The sequence below is a fragment of the Portunus trituberculatus genome, chromosome 5, assembly GCF_017591435.1.
Source record: "Portunus trituberculatus isolate SZX2019 chromosome 5, ASM1759143v1, whole genome shotgun sequence".
NCBI classification, from domain to species: domain Eukaryota; kingdom Metazoa; phylum Arthropoda; class Malacostraca; order Decapoda; family Portunidae; genus Portunus; species Portunus trituberculatus.
In genome coordinates, this window is record NC_059259.1 from 2,649,477 (window position 1) to 2,668,445 (window position 18,969).

Consider the following 18,969-nt stretch of genomic DNA (forward strand, 5'->3'; position numbering starts at 1 on the left):
AGAAAGAAGCTTCTACTCGCCGAGAATAGGAGCTGACATCAGAGCTTCCTGCCAGTCCTGTGATAAATGTCAGCATTTCTCGGCAAAAGGCAGGGTTCGTCCAGGCTGGACGAACCCTGCCTTTTGCCGAGAGCTGACTGGCATAGGCTTCAGAGGTGCTGGACAGTCCAGCACCTCTGAAGCCTATGCCAGTCATCTTCCCTTCTCCTGTGTCGCCATCAATATAGTTGGCCCTCTGTCTTCCCCTTCCACCATTGAACACATATATTCTAACTCTCATTGATTATGCTACTGGCTTCCCTGAAGCAGTACCCTTAAAGGACATTGATTCTGTTTCAGCGGCCGACACTTTGCTGACAGTCTTTTTTCGCGTTGGTATACCTTGTGAAATCTGTCTGACCATGGGACACAATTCACCTCCAACCTAATGGCAGAATTACAAAGGTTGGGGGTGAAACCCATCTTTACTACTCCTTTCCATCCTAGAGGGAACGATCGCATCAAACGACTGCATGGACCACTGAAGGCGTCTTTGCAGAAGCTGTGTTAAGAGAAACCCAAGGATTGGCACAGATACTTGATCCCTACATTGTTTGCCCTCAGAGAAATGCCCAGCGACAGGACAGGGTTCTCCGTCTTTGATTTACAGTACGGTCACTCGGTAAGCAGGCCCTTAAGGGTGCGTTTACACCAAGCAAATCGAATCTATTCAATTCATGAAGAATCAACACAATTCATGAATCGTGTTGATTCGCCACATTAGTTTCAATGTAACCATTTACACCAGGCTAATCGATTCAATTAAAATCATGCCGATTCATGGCGATTCAAAATCAGTGATTGGTTTGGACCCATTTTTTTCATCAGTCAGGACGATTCAGCCAATGAGTAAGCACTATGCTAGTGCACGTTCTAATAAATTTTGTAAGAGAATAACGTGCTACATATGATCCTGAGCCTGTAGATGTATTGTACTAAATCATAGCTAGAAAGAACTGCTGCAGCTTACGAACTACTAGACAATATTTTTCTGCATATTTTAAAAACAAATGACAACAGAAAGCGTTATGGACATGCTTTTACATTTTCAACTGTAGGGTGTATCCTCTACCTTTGAAATGCGAGGTACAACGTAATCGCCAGTCAGCCAGGCACCAGCCAGAGTGAGGAAGAGGTGTAAACTTCCTTATATTAACCCATGTGCCTTTTGTTGTTTTTTTATTTAGACCATTTGGGCTTTTTACGGGAATTTATGGGCTAAAGGGGATACTTTTTAGGGGTACCTCCTATCTCAAAGCCCACTCACTAGGAAATTGTTGCCCCGAGTGAGGGAGCCCAACCTACACTCGGACCATGGTTCACTAGATACTACGGTATGGCAAGTCACAACAAAGTAAAAGTTAAATATGACGAAATAATAGAATTAACAAAGTTATATTTGTTTTAATATCCCCCATATACCGTTAAACCTAAATAAAGAGTAGACTAGATGCAATAATATGGTATCAACTGGAGTGCCCATTTCATCCGCAGTGAATGTATCAGTGGATCATTATGTCCAGCCACTCGAGAGCTCCAGCTGGCGAGACAAAGTATTTTCTCATAGTGTCATGAACTGACATGGCTTCTGCTGTAGGCCTAGTACAGGCGTGGGGAAACTACGGCCCGTGGACCACATGTGGCCTGACAAATGTTAGTAAATTTAAAAGAGCAAGTTAATAAACAAAGCCAAATAGTATTGTGCGCATTTCGTTTTCTTCCTGCAATTGTGCACGTGTGAGTGGCTCTTTCTTTAGAAACCTTTGATTTTGTATTTTAAATATTAATGATTTTGGGTTAATATAGTATGCGGCCCAATAAGATTGTGACTTTTTAATATGGCCCTAGCACTGAAAAGTTTGCCTACCTCTGGCCTAGTACTTCTTGTTGGTGATAGGCAACATCTTAAACTATTCTGTGGTTATCCTAAAGAAAATTCTAAAACCTCTCCAGATTATTGACCAAATCTAGGAACAAATATCCAAAGCTCCCAAATCCAGGTCTTCTAGAATTAATGGTATGCACACATATTCGTTGCCGACATCTAAGCCTACACTTCCTTAGCCACTGTAACACTTGTTTCTGCAAAAGCTAATACGTCCATACTTCCTGAAGGCTGCCTTGGTGCTGAATGGTCTGAATCATCTGAATGATGTGAATCAGCTGGTTGGAACTATGAAGATTCAAAATGACTTGATTCAAATGATTTTTCATGAATTGAATCGATTCGATTCACTTGGTGTAAACGCACCCTAACTGTCATCAGAGATTCATGGGAAGACTGTAGCCTCCTAGACTGAAAGGCACACTTTCCAATATGTGATAGAACTACGGGAAAAAGCCTGTGGAGTGCAACACAATTGCTGACCAAAACACCGCCATAAGCAGCAGCTGGTAAGAGGCTTACTTTGATGTCAGGTCTCCAGATTGCCAGTTCAAGTCTGGCGATGAAGTATTGGTGCAGCTGCTAAATGAAGCTAGTAAGCTATAGATCTCTTGGAAAGGCCCTTATAAGGTATTGGAGAGACATGGTAAAGTAGACTATGTGATTGACGAACCTAGGGGTCCTAAGCTTTCCCATGTGAATTTGATAAAGAAATACTACCGCAGAGCAGAGGCCATGCAAGTATCGGTATTGGACGAGATTGCAACCCTCGAAGACATGGGTCTGATGAGAAGCAGGAAAGAAGTTATCCTCCTAGAGGACAACAATGAAGGTAACAGTGACTACTCAAACCAGCTTCCTGTGACCCCTGATGGCGTGACAGGAAACCAGCTTAATGAGAACCCGAAGTTGGAGCCAACCTAACAACATCTCAGCAGGCCAGCCTAAGGACACTCCTGGGTGAGTTTGAAGATATTTTCTCTACCATACCTGTATGTACTGATACCCCTAACCACGATATTTTGCTCACCATCAAAGACAGAGTCTGGGCTAAGGTCTATCCAGTACCAGTGCACAAGCCCTTCTTCGATAAAAAGGTAAAGATACTCCTGCATCAAGGCATCATTCAACACTCCTCCAACTGCTCTCCACTGGTAATGGTAAAAAAAAGTCTGACGGCTCCTACAGGATGGCAGTGGATTATCGTCAACTGAATGCCACCACTGTCTTTCATGTTGAGCCTACCTGCAACATGGAGGAGGACTTGCATTAAGTTCACTAGCTTAAAATACTTGTCTGAGCTCGACTTCTGTAAGGCCTACTACCATGTTCCCTTCTCTGACAGAGTTAAACCCTTGACTGCTTTCTCGATCTATACAGGGCTGATGGAATTCTATGGAATGTCCTTTGGGTTAGTCATTGCTTTTGCTACCTACATTAGGCTGATGAAGATGGTTCTTTCTTACTTATCTAATGTTTCTGTTTATTTTGATAACATCTCTATCTACTCTAAAGATTGGGCTACCTACCTGGCCGCTGATGCATTGGTTCTGGATCATCTACATCAACACCACCTCATTATCAAACCTTCAAAGTGTGAATTCGGAGTAGAGTCCATTCACTACCTCTGGGTCTTCCTTTATGGCACCTATATCTGGCCCCTGCATGACTAGATATCTGCTGTGAACATTGTTCCTCCAACTACGAAAAAAACTCTTGGGGAGTTTCTTAGGTATAATCTCTTTTCACAAGTCTTACATTCCTCCGCCTTCAGATTATATCAGGGCCCTGTCAGACCTACTAAGGAAGACCACGCAGGAGCCTCTAACTTGGAGTAATGATCTGCTTACCTACTTCAGTCACCTCAAGTCGGCACTGTTGTCTGCACCTGTCTTGCAACTTCCATACCCCACACGAACCTTTGTCCTACGGACTGACACGTCCAATCACTAGCTAGGAGCTGTACTTCTCCAGTACCGCAATGAATGCCTCTATCCCGTCTTGTATGGCAGCAGAAAACTTCTTGACCAGGAGAAGAGATACTCTAAGATCGAGAGGGAGTATCTTGCCATTGTGTTTGGGGTAATACGGTTCGACTTGTACCTTAGAGGGAAAGTTTATTCTGGAAGTCGATCACAGGCCATTACTATATCTAGAAACATTCAGGACAGATTGATGAGGTGGTCCCTGAGTTTACACACATACAAGTTCAGGATCTTTCATATTGCCAGGAAGGGGCAGATTTCCTCAGCCAATTCTCTCAATGATTGCTTGCCATTACTTATCTTTTTTTTTGTCATCTACTTTTGGTAGAAGCTTGTTTGGGGGACGTGTATCAGGTACTAGGTTTGAGCCAGCTGAGGGCTACTTCACTTGCTGCCTCTTCAACAAATGATGACCACTTTGCTTGCTGCCTCTTCATGCACCCTATATGGTGAGTCTACTCACTCGCTTCATTTAGTCGACTCCCACCTCAAAAGTGTTGACCAACGGTTTCATTGGCTGTTCCCCAGCCTAGTTGCGCCAGAACATATCACGGCACATGAATCAACCCATCAACCCAAGCCGTCTGCCATTGACGTGGATCAAGGCGTTCGTTGGGCTGGATTCCTCATTCTCCACCTTCATCACCTACTGACACTGTTGCGACTCCATGCACAAGGGCCTCAATAGCTTAGCTATCCTCCAGTTCACCTTTCCCAAGGTAAATACTCGTATTCATGTTGTGCTTGTGCTTTGACTTCTGGTGTTTCCCGTCCCCTTCCCCCTTTCGTCTGAGGATTGCTAGACTAGGTGAGAGTACTGGATGGGCTAGAGGAGCTGTATTGTGATCTACGCACTCAATAAACCTGTTTTTTGCACTGCCTGTACTTTTCTTTACTGTTTTCCCTTCAGAGATCCACCCACCTTATTCTGCAGCATGGTGTTTGATTAGCGAAATGGAGCTCTGCAACCCAGCCATTTACAGAGTAAGAGGAAGAAGAAAGCCTTGGGTAGAGAGGCCATAGGAAAAGAGGATGCATGCAGTAAGCAAGATCAGAAGAGCATTTAGCATAAAACTAGCGAAAGAAGAAAGCAAAAAATACAACATTCCAACGATGAGAAAGAGGTTGAAGACGGTCAGTCAGAGGAGAAGCGTTGATTAGACAAAAAGCTTTTGATTCCATCGTATCTAATAAAACGTGTAAGTGAAACCCCACTTACATGCGAAGAGTACTCCATATGTGGATGGATAAGACTTGTACTGAGTTAGCAGTTGGGGGTGAGAAAAACTGTAGGAGATGCTTCAGAATGCCTAACTTTATAGAAGTGGTTTAGTAAGAGATGAAATGTGAAGTTTCTGTTTTAGATTATAAGTAAAGGACAGACCAAGGATCTTCAGTGTAGAAGAGGGGCACAGTTGAGTGTCACTGAATAAGAGGAGATAATTGTCTGGAAGGTTGTCCTGAATTGGCAGATGATAGAATTGAGTTTTAGAGGGATTCAATACTACTAAGTTTTCTCAGTCCCAATAAAAAATCTTAGAAAGATCAGAAATCAACTTTGGTTATCAGTGTGAAAGCTTTGTGTCATAAACATGCAATGAAAGATGCAATGCAGCAAAAGCAAAACCAAATAATTATACAATAAAAGTAACCAATCTTTCTGCCTAATACACCTCCCAGATCACTGTTCAACAACAAAACATTGAAATTTTTCTCTTAATCTGGGACCTCCAACCTTGTCCAGTAGAAAGCGCAGAAAATTTGTATTTAAATCTGATATAGATTTCTTTAACTCTTACCTCCTTCTTGATGCTAATAGCAAATACTTCTGCTAGACAGGGGTTAGAGGCCCCCTCACTTCTCTCAACGGTAGCAGGGGAGGAAAGCCCAGGAGCAAGGAGGTTACATTCTGAAGGGAAGAGGAATAATTATAAGATAAAGAGATTTGAAAAAAAAAAAAACATTCATCAAGAAAGGTATGACACAATCACCTTTTCAATATTCAAACTAGTTAAAGGACAAAGATCTAAGTGGATAAGTGATATTGAGGGAAAAAATATTCCATCATTTTCATGTTCAAGAATTACACAAGTGGCTGACAACATGGCACCATGCCCATCTTTGACTTTTAATGCCTTTTTCATAATTTCCTTAATTTCATCAGCAGTGGTGTGCATCAGTTTGGTTGGTGAATTTGCTACCTGTACTTAAGTCTACTGACATGTTAAACTTGGTTTTCCTTAATTAAAGCTGGCACTGGTTTCTGCTTTCCATGCCATGTTTTATTTCTTAAATCAGTAATAATGAATTCAGCAATAGCAACAATCATATATTTTTCTTATGTGTGTATATCTACCTAATTGTATTTACCTACTTGTGTTTTACAGAATAGCTATGCTCGTGCTGCCCCATCTTCATACCAACAGTCATCCAGTTTAGCCTTAAAGTCATGAATATTTCTTGCTTGAACTACTGCTTAATCCAACTTGTCCCATATTTCTTTCTATGCTTCTGTTTGGAAAGCTATATTTCTTAATGTCTCTTTTACACGCGGTCTTTTTCAATTTCATGTTGTGTTCCCTTGTATTTATTGAGTCCCCCACCAAAAGTCTTCTTTGTCAACTGTGTCCATCCCCTTCCATGCTGTGTATATAGCAATTAGATCTCCTTTTTCTCTCCTCTGTTGCAATGTTGGAGGTTTTAATATTTTTAATCTGTTTTCATACGTTAGGTCTCTTAAAATTGGAACCATTTTGGTTGCAGCTCTTTGAATTCTTCGTATCTTCCTTATATCTTTCTTATTATGTGATGACCATGTAAGTGCAGTGTAATCTAGTTTAATTCAAATCATGTATTCTATTAATTTCTTCATCTCTTCATCTATATAGGTAAATACCCATTTCATTTTTCTTAGCAACTCATATGTTCCCCCAACTATGTTGTTGACGTGTTATTCCGGTACTAAATAGTCATTTATTGTAATACCCAGATCTTTCTCATCTTTTGTTTTTGCTTTTCCCAAGTTCAATCACTTTGCACTTTTTCCCATTAAATTCTATTTCCCATTTCTTGCTCTACTTTTCTTATTCAAGACTACCTGTGGCACATCACAATCCATGCCATTTTCCACTCATTCCAGTAACTTTAGGTCATCTGCAAATAACAGTCAATCTCATAAACCATATCATTGATATACCAGTACTAGACACCTACCAAAACGATAATATACTCCCAGTGAGGTCTAATAGCACTAGTTCTAGGGGGGCTACAAACTTTCCATTAAAAAAACAAATAAATAAATAAAAAAAAAAAGGACCCCAAGGGATTTTTTCAGCTATACAAGACGAAAAGTAGCTAAGAAATAGGTCCATTAAGGACAACAAATGGGAAAATGGCTAGTTCTGGGGAAGAGATTAGTAGAATTATGAACGAGTATTTTTTATCTGTCACCCAGGAGAACAAACAGGAAATCCCAGATAGCAAACAGATAATTAGGGCAGAGGACAGTGAAAAGCTAACAGATATTCATATAACTAAGGCGATGGTAGAACAGGAAAAAGATAAACTAAACAAATTCAAGTCACCAGGACCTGATGAAGTATATCCAAGGGTTCTAAAGGAATGAAAGGAAGTCATCAGCGAACCTCTAGCGGTACTTTTTAGGATGTCACTGGAGTCAGGTGAGGTACCTAGAATGTGGAGAGAAGCTAATGTGGTTCCCATATTTAAGAAGGGAGATAAAACCCTAACGTCTAATTATAGGCCTGTCAGCTTAACTTAAGGTGGAAATTCGATGACTCGATATCAATATCGGTTTTTTGGCTCTCCCATTCCTATTTTTTCACTGAATTCAATAATATTTATACACAAGGTGCACGTTTATGGTGTACATCTTCAGTGTTAATTTGGTACAGAAATGTGGCATAGTTTTTTTTCAATAAATATTTTTTCGGCGATAAGAAAATAATTCAAAATACCATTATAAAATCAAAACTAATAACAGTGTGGCAATTTCCTCTTAACCACATATAATATACATAACAACAAATAAATGTCAGCATCGGCATACACATAACCTATGTTATAAAAATTTCATTACACGCCAAATTGTTACCTTTTTTTCATAAAAAATTTGAGTTTATAAGCCTGTTGTAAATTTATTTGAGTGAGTTCATGCATTATCATGCTGGCATTTGTTAAGATGAGGTTGTTGATCATTTTGCTGCAAAAGTTTTGAAATTGACCAATTACTGAAAAAGTTATTCAACAATATATGCTGAAAAACTGAAAGTCGAGAAAACGCATTTTTCTGTGAACATCTTCAAAACCCCACATAACTCACTCCAATATGTACCAAACTCAGATATGTACTTACATAATCCCTTGACAACTGTTTGGAGGCTGGTAGTGGCTGTTTAGATAGTTTCAGGCCATGTTACATCATGGGAATGTCGTCTATATAGCCTCTCTGAATGGTGAGCTCTCACTTGCCTGTCAGCCTTACAGGCTCCTGGTCCCGTTATTATCATATTAGAATATATAACATATCACTGATAGGTTCTGAATGGTGAACAACACTGTCACATTTGTCACACCGAAGATTTATAGTACAATCAAACAAATAACTTGTCACTTTTGCGGTGATTCCGTTGCCACATTCACATTTCACCAAATTGAAAATTGTTTGCAGTCTTTGTAATGATATCACTAACAAGGCACTATCCTCACTAGTTTGGTGAACTTCACTCTCCTCTGGTGGCAGGAGACTATGCCTGTAGCTTGCAGCAGACACGTGAGGGTCGGGAGTGGCAGGGGTGGTGGCGGCGGAGGTGGAAGCCTCGCCAGTACTACCACCACGTGTCTCAGGCTCCTCACTTTCTTCTCTTTTCCACCTTTTCAAGGCTTTCTGGCGGGCTGTTTCAACCTGAGTCTTTCTTTTACCACTTACACGTGGCATTGTCACAATTTGGGGACTCAACACGTGTAAAGTACGATCAACAGGTAGGCTGCAGGCACGCACACTTCCTAAGGCTGTATCAATTAGTACTGAGGATTTAGCATCTTCCTCACCCTCACTCAGGCTCACTGCCTGATCCTAAACTGTCGTACAAGTACATCACGCAAAAAAAAAAAAAAATAAAACAGCTCAAAAAAGGAAATAAATACAAGCAAAACAAAGACTAGAAGAAAAAGGGGCGTGTGCGCGCTTGGGTATTTAAAGGGCCGGCCCTTTAAACCCGCCATTACCAGGTAAGTAGTGCGTTATGCGCCTGGCAACTTCGGCCATAGCTTCCCTCTCCAGAGACGAACCCAAGTACAAAGTTTCCAATTTTTCAATTTTTTTGACCAAATTAACGAATTTCCCCCTTAAGTTGTGGGTAAATTAATGGAATCAATAATAGTGAAAAACATTATGGAACACCTAAACAAAACACGGCTTGATAAATCAAACACAACATGGATTTATGAAGGGGAAGCTGTGTCTTACAAAACTTGTTGAGCTTTCATAGTAGAGTTTATGAGGCGGCAGATAAAGGTGATAATTATGACATTCTATACTTAGATTTCAGTAAAGCCTTTGACAAGGTACCTCACCAGAGGCTCTTAAAAGAGATTAAAGCACACAGTATAGAAGGTAGAATATTAGGCGGGATTAAAGCGTGGTTAGACGACAGGTGACAAAGGGTAGTAATTAATGGATCTAATTCTGAGTGGGGAGAAGTAGTTAGTGGGGTGCCACAGGGCTCAGTTTTAGTGCCATTATTATTTCTAATATATATCAACGACTTGGATGGTGGAATTAATAGTGATATCAGTAAATTTGCTGACGACACAAAGATAGGTAGATTAATTAGGTCCGATTCAGATGCCAAGTCTTTGCAGGCTGACTTGGATAGGATGAAAAAATGGACAGATAGATGGCTAATGCAGTTCAATATTAACAAGTGCAGGGTACTGAGTGTAGGTAGAGATAATACAAGCAATAGGTACACAATAAATAATGTGGCACTAGGAAGTTTCAAGTATGAGGGATTTAGGAGTCATAGTTAGCTCCGATCTCGGTACAAGGAAGCAATGTATTGAGGCCAGAAATACAGCGAATAGAGTATTAGGTTTAATTTTTAGAAGTGTTAAAAGCAGGAGTCCTGAAGTAATACGATGGTCTGACAATTTTATGAAGATTGTTTAGGCGTTGTCTTTTCCGGGGATTTCCCGGCCTGCGGCTGTGTCAATATAAACCTCAAAACAGGTACTTAATACTTCGTAATTGAATGGTGGTGTTGTACATATACATTGTAATGCTCTAAAAAGGCAAGGTAGAGTAATTTGTGTTTATTTTTAAATACATTTTGCATTGTTTTTCTAAACACAACAATACTTGACAACGTTTCCTCCGAGCATTGTCACATCCCTTTGGGTGACCAAGTGAGGTCACAGGTCAAAGTGACCGTGTTAATCCATGGGTCACTTCCTCTCCTGCTACCACCCAGGAAAAGAGAGAGAGAGAGAGGAAGAGAGAGAGAGAGAGAGAGAGAGAGAGAGAGAGAGAGAGAGAGAGAGAGAGAGAGAGAGAGAGAGAGAGAGAGAGAGAGACTGGCAGATTCTTTTCTCAAATTTTAGTAATTTATAAGTAAGTATAGATCTCTGATAGAAATATATTTGCATGAAATGTAAATTCTATAGAGAGAGAGAGAGAGAGAGAGAGAGAGAGAGAGAGAGAGAGAGAGAGAGAGAGAGAGAGAGAGAGAGAGAGAGAGAGAGAGAGAGAGAGAGAGAGAGAGAGAGAGAGAGAGAGAGAAAGGTGGTGTGTGGGAAGCAAGGTTCTCATTGACACATAGGCTCTAATCCCATAATTTGTCCAGCACAAGGTTTGGTACCACCGCAGGCCGGGAAATCCCCGAAAAAGCCAACACCTAACCGATCTTCATAAAATGGTCAGACCATAAAGTTATACTTGGCGCTAGTCAGGCCACATTTTGACTATGCAGTACAATTCTGGTCCCCACATTTCAGGATGGACATAGCTCTGTTGGAGTCAGTACAAAGGAGGATGACTAACAAGATACAGGGAATGAGGGATATTCACTATGAAGAGAGAGACTGAAAAAAAACTTAATTTTCATTCCTTAGAGAGACGTAGGTTAAGAGGAGACCTGATAGAAGAATTTAAGTGGTATAAGGGTTTTAACAGAGGGGACATGAATGTAGTTCTTAGGATCAGTAGTGGGGACAGAACCAGAAATAACGGGTTTAAATTTGAAAAATTCAGGTTTATGAAAGAAATGGGAAGGAACTGGTTTTCAAACAGAGTGGTTGATGAGTGGAACGGTCTCAGTGGTCATGTAGTCGGGGCTGAGTCAATAGGGAGCTTTGAAAGAAGGTTAAATAAATTCATGGATGGGGAAGATAGATGGAATTAGGTAGCTTAAGCACACTGGGCCTGTCTCATATAGGCCTGGCCTCTTGCAGCTTCCTTTTTTTCTTATGTTCTCATGACCACGGATAGAAATGTGCACCAGTACCCGGCCTACTGGAATACTGGTAATGTAGCTTCGGTATTACCAGAATCAGAACGTTCGAGTACCAGTTTTCACTGTATGAGCGATAGCAATAAAACATGATAGTGGAAGGCACGAGAGCAGAGGGTTATGCCCGTATCACATGGTCACGTATACCCGCAACAGCGTGTCGCGCGACCAGTATGTTCGATGATCAAATCACAGGAAACATAGCACACGGTGTTGATCTTCCATCCGAGACCTTCACCACAACAACAACAAACCCGGGCGGAGCGCCACTGAACACAATGGACCCAGTTGACCACGCTATTTTAGCATTTGGATTTTATGCAATTGCACTGCAAGAGCAGAACAAACGAAAGAGGAAGGCAAGGATTTGGACGCGAAGGTGGCTAGTCCAGCACTTGTGGTGGTAAACAAATCAAAATAAAATCCAATAATATCTGTAGGTAATCAATAAATATTGTATAAGTGATGGATATGCAAATCATGAAAAATTACAGCATTATATTGATGATATATGCCAAATAATGCATTATAAAAAATAATTCAGTATTTTTGTGGAGTATGTTCATTATAGTCTTTCCACGACGGTCTTCCAGTCGCGGGAAATGAACAATGGTCTTGGATCATTCCCGATGACCCGCTGTCCTCTGAAAATCGGCGTTTTCTGCAACACGGTCGTCGATATTCCAGACGTGCGACACGCTGTCGCGAGTATACGTGACTGTGTGATACGGGCATCAGTGTAGTGCCTACACTACTACAACTACAACAACTACTACTACTACTACTACTATAATTATTACTACTACTACTAGTACTACTACTACTACAACTACTACTACTATTATTATTACTACTTCTACTATTACTACTGCTACTACTACTACTACTACTACTACTACTACTACTACTACTATAATCACTACCAGCACTACCACCACTACCACTACTACCACTACCACTACTACTGCCACCACTGCACAACTACCACCACTACCACTGCTACTGCTGCACTACTGCACTACTACTACTACTACTACTGCTACTACTACTACTACTACTATTATTATTATTATTATTATTATTATTATTATTATTATTATTATTATTATTATTATTACTACTACTACTACTACTATAATTACTATTACTACTACTACTACTACTACTACTAACACTACTATAACTATTATTACTACTGCTACTATAAGTATTACTACTACTACTACTACTACTACTACTACTATTACTTCTACTGCTGCTGCTACTACTGGTACTATAATTACTACTGCTGCTGCTACTACTACTACTACTATTTCTTTATGTAGAATACAAGGCCAGGCAAGGGCAACACAACGTAAAAAAAAAAAAAAAAAAATGATGCTGGTTCTCTAAAGGATAAGAAGGCTTATCCAAAATTAGGGAGCAAATGTTTTCACACTTCTCTTTTAAAAGAAGTCAAGTCACAGGAAGACAGAAATACAAAAGCAGGCAGGGAGTTCCAGAAATTACCAGTGAAAGGTATGAATGATTAGGAGTACTGGTTAACTCTTGCATTAGAGAGATGGACAGAAAAGGGATGAGAGGAAGAAGAAAGCCTTGTGCAAAGAGGCTGCAGGAGGAGGGGAGGCATGCAGTTAGAAAGATCAGTATAACAGTTGGTATAAAAATAGTGATAAAAGATAGAAAGACATGCAACATTTCAGTGGTGAGAAAGAGGCTAAAAACAATCAGTCAAAGGAGGGGAATAAACAAAACAAAAAAGATTTTATTCCATCCTATCTAATAAAATTGTGTGAGTGGAACCCCCAGAAACATGCAAAGAGTACACCATACAAGGGTGGATAAGACCCTTGTACAGAATAAGCAGTTGGAGGGGCTAGAAAAACTGGTTGAGACGCCGCAGAACGCCTAACTTCATAGAAGCTATTTTAACAAGAGATGAGATGTAAAGTTTCCAGTTAAGATTATGAGTAAAGGATATACCGAGGAAATTCAATGTGGAATAGGGAGACAGTTGAGTGTCATTGAAGAAGAGAGGATAGTTGTCTGAAAGATTGTGTCGAGTTGATATATGGAGGTATTGAGTTTTTGAGGCAATGAAAACTACTAGATTTTCTCTGCCCCAATCAGAAATCTTAAAAAGATCAGAAGTCAGGCATTTTGTGGCGTCCCTGCGTGATCTGCTGACTTCCAGAAAGGTAGGGCGTCTCTGAAAGGACGTGGAAAGATGTAGGGTGGAGCGTAGGAGTGGATAGGGCAAGTAGTTTGGTTAAAAAGATTATTAATGAACAATAGAAAGAGTTTGTGACAGGACAGAACCCTGAAAAACACCACTATTAATAAATTTGGAAGAACAGTGGCTGTCTACCATAGCAGCAATAGAACGGCCAGAAAGGAAACTTGAGATAAAGTTTCTGATCAGAAGAGAAGATTAGGAACCGTAGGAGGGCAGTTCTCAATTCAAAGCTTAATGCCAGACTATATCAAAAGCTTTTGATTTGTCTAACGCAACAGCAAAAGTTTCACTGAAATCTCCAAAAGACGATGACCAAGGCTCAGTAAGGAAAGCCAGAAGATCACCACTAAAGCGATCTCGATGGAAGCCATACTGGTGATCAGATAGAAGATTGTGAAGTGACAGGTGTTTAAGAATCTTCCTATTCAGGATAGATTAAAAAACTTTAGATAAGCAAGAGATTAAATCTACAGGATGTTAGTTAGAGGAATTAGAACGGTTACACTTTTTAGGAGCAGGCTCTATGTAGGCAAACTTCCAGCAAGAAGGAAAGGTAGATGTTGACAAACAAAGTTGAAAGAGTTTGCCCAGGCAAGGTGCAAGCACGATGTACTAGCTTCCACGGTGCTGCAATGAGTGAGAGCTTTTCTGATATAGGCGGTGATGGAAGCATCCTTGTATTTCGCAGGGCACTCGCTTCGCCCATTTAAGTAAAATCCTGGCTTGGTGGGTTTGGTGCAGACGCTGGTAGTAAATTTCTCGTCTTCTTGTTGGACAACGACATCCAGAAAAGGCATGGCTCCATCTTCGCTGTTTCCCAAGGTGAATTTCAGTTCGGTGACATCTTGGAGGTGGAGTCTAAGGCGTTTGGCTTTGGCTGCTTCCTTTTTCTTGATGAAAATATCATCAATGGGCCGGCAGCATACATCTGGCTTTCCTATTGTCTTGAAATCTTCCTCCTTGATGCAGCCCATGAAAAAGTTTGCCAAGAGAACACGAAGAGGAGAACCCATGGCCACTCCATCTACTTGGCAGTATTTGTTTCCCAGGGAACAGATTTAGTCCCACGGTATTAGTTCCCCAGGGGACGGATTTAGCCACACGTGTCACGCAACACATTCTCTCCTGAACACTCACCAAGGAAAGACCACGCTATTGAAGAAGGGTCTAGAACTCGAAATCACAATGTAACGGAAATGACTACGTTCAGCGCAGTTATACAGAAACTTAAAAAGAATAAAAGACTACCATAACATATAAGGAGAATATCTTAAGAAAAATAATCCATGTTCAAATAGCTGTCACTTTCAGTGATATATGCATTAGAGAAAAACTCCCGCCCATATAGACCATCTCTCTCTCTCTCTCTCTCTCTCTCTCTCTCTCTCTCTCTCTCTCTCTCTCTCTCTCTCTCTGTTTGATCTGTTGCAGTCTCTGACGAGACAGCCAGACGTTACCCTACGGAACGAGCTCAGAGCTCATTATTTCCGATCTTCGGATAAGCCTGAGACCAGGTACACACCACACACCGGGACAACAAAGTCACAACTCCTCGATTTACATCCCGTACCTACTCACTGCTAGGTGAACAGGGGCTACACATGAAAGGAGATACACCCAAATATCTCCATCCGGCCGGGGAATCGAACCCCAGTCCTCTGGCTTGTGAAGCCAGTGCTCTAACCACTGAGCTACTCTCTCTCTCTCTCTCTCTCTCTCTCTCTCTCTCTCTATATATATATATATATATATATATATATATATATATATATATATATATATATATATATATATATATATATATATATATATATATATATATATATATATATATATATATATATATATATATATATATATATATATATATATATATATATATATATATATATATATATATATATATATATATATATATATATATATATATATATATATATATATATATATATATATACAGTAAGGTCTCGGTTTACGTCAGAGTTACGTTCCTGAAACATGATGTCAGTTGATTTTGTACGTAACTCGAGTTTCCGTACATTTCAAAGCATATTATGGAGTTTTCAACCAATCATTGTTTATGGTCATTCAGGTAAGTTAAAGGTTATATTGTTATATTATTTACAAGTATGTAGGAATATGAAACACAAGCTTGTTTTTGTTGTTGATTAGGGCCACGAATGCGAAGGAATGCAGGTTGCAGAGAGGGGTGGACGCCTGAGGCCACCAGAAGGGTGGGCAGGTCTAATGTTGTGACGCCCAGAGTGGACAGTTGGGAGCGTAGTGCAGTGCGGTGGGAGTAGAAGCGTGGGCAGCGGGGCAGGAAATGCAATAGGAAAGGGCAATAGGGATCAGCAGACAGGCGCAGACAGTGCAAGTCAGCTGCGAGTGTCGTGTGGCCCAGGCGAAGGCTCCGGAGTTGTTATTGTTGTGATGGGTGTGCGAGCCCTCAAGGTCGTCAACCTCCCCGTTGTCATGGTAACGGGCTTCCCATTTTCTTCTTCCCTCCCTCACACACAGCTGCTGCCTCCCTTCTCATGTCTTTTAATTATGTCCTCTTTTTTCTTATAGCGTAATGGTTTTCCTTTTCTTAGCATAACTGCTGTCACTAAGAAGTTTTCTCTTTGGTGCCATTGAGCAAGATACTAAGAACTTGAGTCAGTAAACGCAGAAGTAGCATAACACTCTTGCCAAGGGCGACGGTGTGGTGGAACTGAGGCAGGGTGTTATTGTATTCAAGCGTGAGGCGGGAGGTGTGGCGGGCAACCACCAACAATAACAATAAATCCCGCACTTTATGATTTATAAATTTTCAATTTTTTTAATCTTGAATTGCCTTATAGTGGGCTGACGTAACTACGAGTTTGACGTAACTCGAGACCGACGTAACCCGGGACTTTACTGTATATATATTTATGTGTATATATATATATATATATATATATATATATATATATATATATATATATATATATATATATATATATATATATATATATATATATATATATATATATATATATATATATATATATATATATATATATATATATATATATATATTCAGTAGAACCTTGAACAGTATAGTTTAGTTCAGCAATTATGTTCATTTTATGGAATTTTCACATTAAGCGATCCCTTCAGGAACGTACCCTTTGCATAAATCGAGAAATCCATGTGTGCATTTACTTAGTTGTATTTACCTAGTTGTAGTTTTACAGGGCCTGGGCTTTATGCTCGTGTGGTCCCGTCTCCATATCTACACTTATCCAATTTTTCTTTAAAACTATGTACACTCTTTGCTGATACCACTTCCTCACTCAAACTGTTCCAAGTCTCAACACATCTTTGCGGGAAACTAAATTTTTTAACATCTCTCAGACATCGTCCCTTCCTTAGTTTCTTACTATGCGATCTTGTGCTTCTAAAGTCATATTCTTCTCTCAGGATCAGTTTCTCATTATCCACTTCATCCATTCCGTTAATCAATTTATAAACTTGTATCAGATCCCCTCTCTCTCTTCTCTGCTCCAAGGTTGGTAGATCCATTGCCTTTAGTCTCTCCTCATATGCCATCCCTTTAAATTCTGGAACCATTCTTGTAGCCATTTTTGTAGTCTCTCTAATTTTCTTATGTGTTTCTTTTATGGGGAGTCCACACAACTCCTGCATATTTCAATCTAGGTCTTATTTTAGTACTTATCAATTTCTTCATCATTTCCTTGTCCATATAGTGAAATGCTACTCCAATATTCCTTAGCAAATTATCGTCTCTCTGAAAATTCTATCAATATGGCTAACCGGTTGATTATTTTCTTCCATTGTCACTCCCAAGTCCTTTTCCTTTTTACTTTTCTAGTTCTACTCCATCTCCCATCTTATAGATTCCCACTGGTCGTCTTTCACTTTTCCCATTTCCATGACATGGCTTTTGTCCACATTGAATTCCATCTCCCATTTTTGCTCCATTTCCAGATCTTGTTTAAGTCTTCCTGTAGTATTTCACAATCCTCTTTTTGTTTAATGACTCTGCACAGTTTCGCATCGTCCATAAACAGATTTATGTAGCTGTTCACTCCCTCTGGCATGTCATTTATATATACGAAAAAGTATTGGTGCCAATACTGACCCTGTGGCACTCCGCTGTCTACTGTTCTCCACTTGGACTTCATATCTTTAACTATCGTCCTTATTTCTCTCCCCTTAAGTAATTCTTCATCCATCTCAATGTGCTTCCTTTTAAGCCACCCTTCTCCTCTAACTTCCATAGTAATCTTTCATGTGGCACTTTATCAAAAGCCTTTTTTAGATCTAAATAAATACAGTCAATCCATCCTCTCTCTCTTGTACTTTATCAACTATTCTAGAGTAGAAACTCAATAAATTTGTCACACATGACCGACCTTTTCTAAAACCAAATTGGCTATTTGATAATATTTTGTTGTCTTCAAGAAACTCGATCCATTGCTTCTTTATTACTTTTTCACACATCTTGCATATTACACTAGTTAGTGATACCGGCCTGTAATTTAAAGGTTCTTCCTTCCTTCCGCTCTTATATATGGGAACCACCTCAGCTCTTTTCCACTCCACTGGCACTGTTCCATTTTCTATTGAGCATTTTATGATGTTGTATATTGGACTTGCTAGTTCTTCCCTACATTCTTTCAGTATTCTGCCTGAGACTTCATCCGGTCCCATTGCCTTTTCCTCATCCAATTCCGTCATCAACTTTTTATTTCAAGCTTGGTTACTTTAATCTCTTTCATATAGACAGTCTCTCTATTACCCTGTGGTCTTTCAAATTTGGATTCCTTAGTAAAGACCTCATGAAATTTACTATTTAACAGTTCTGCCATACTTTTGGGTCTTCCACCATTCCGTTCTCTCCTTTTAACCTTTCTATTCTTTCTTTTTGTCTTATTTTTCCATTTATGAATCTGTAGAACAATTTTGGTTGTTCCTTACATTTTTCGACAATGTCCTTTTCATAGTTCCTTTCTTCTTCCTTTCTCACCTTAGCATATTCATTTCTTGCTGTTTTGAAGTTTTCCTTATTTTCTGGATTTCTGTTTCTTCTCCACCTTTTCCATGCTCCATCTCGTTTCTCCTTTGCCCTAGCACATCTTGCATAAAACCAATCTTTCTTTCCTTCTTCTTTAGGTCTTTAGGTGTGTGTGTGTGTGTGTGTGTGTGTGTATTTACCTAATTGTATTTACCTAATTGTAACATACGGGAAAAGAGCTATGCTCGTGTTGTCCCGTCTCCATATCTATTAATGTCCAGCTTTTTCTT

The 18,969-nt window shown here is 39.8% G+C and overlaps 1 protein-coding gene across 1 annotated transcript in view; it reads right to left on the minus strand.

Annotated features, from left to right (window-relative positions):
- LOC123515952 (nuclear hormone receptor HR96-like) overlaps positions 1-18,969 on the minus strand; it is a 194,462-nt gene that overhangs the window by 95,988 nt on the left and 79,505 nt on the right. Inside the window, exon 5 of the mRNA XM_045274890.1 lies at positions 5,709-5,818. Within this exon, the coding sequence (XP_045130825.1) occupies positions 5,709-5,818 (110 nt within the window). The remainder of the gene's footprint in view (positions 1-5,708; positions 5,819-18,969) is intronic.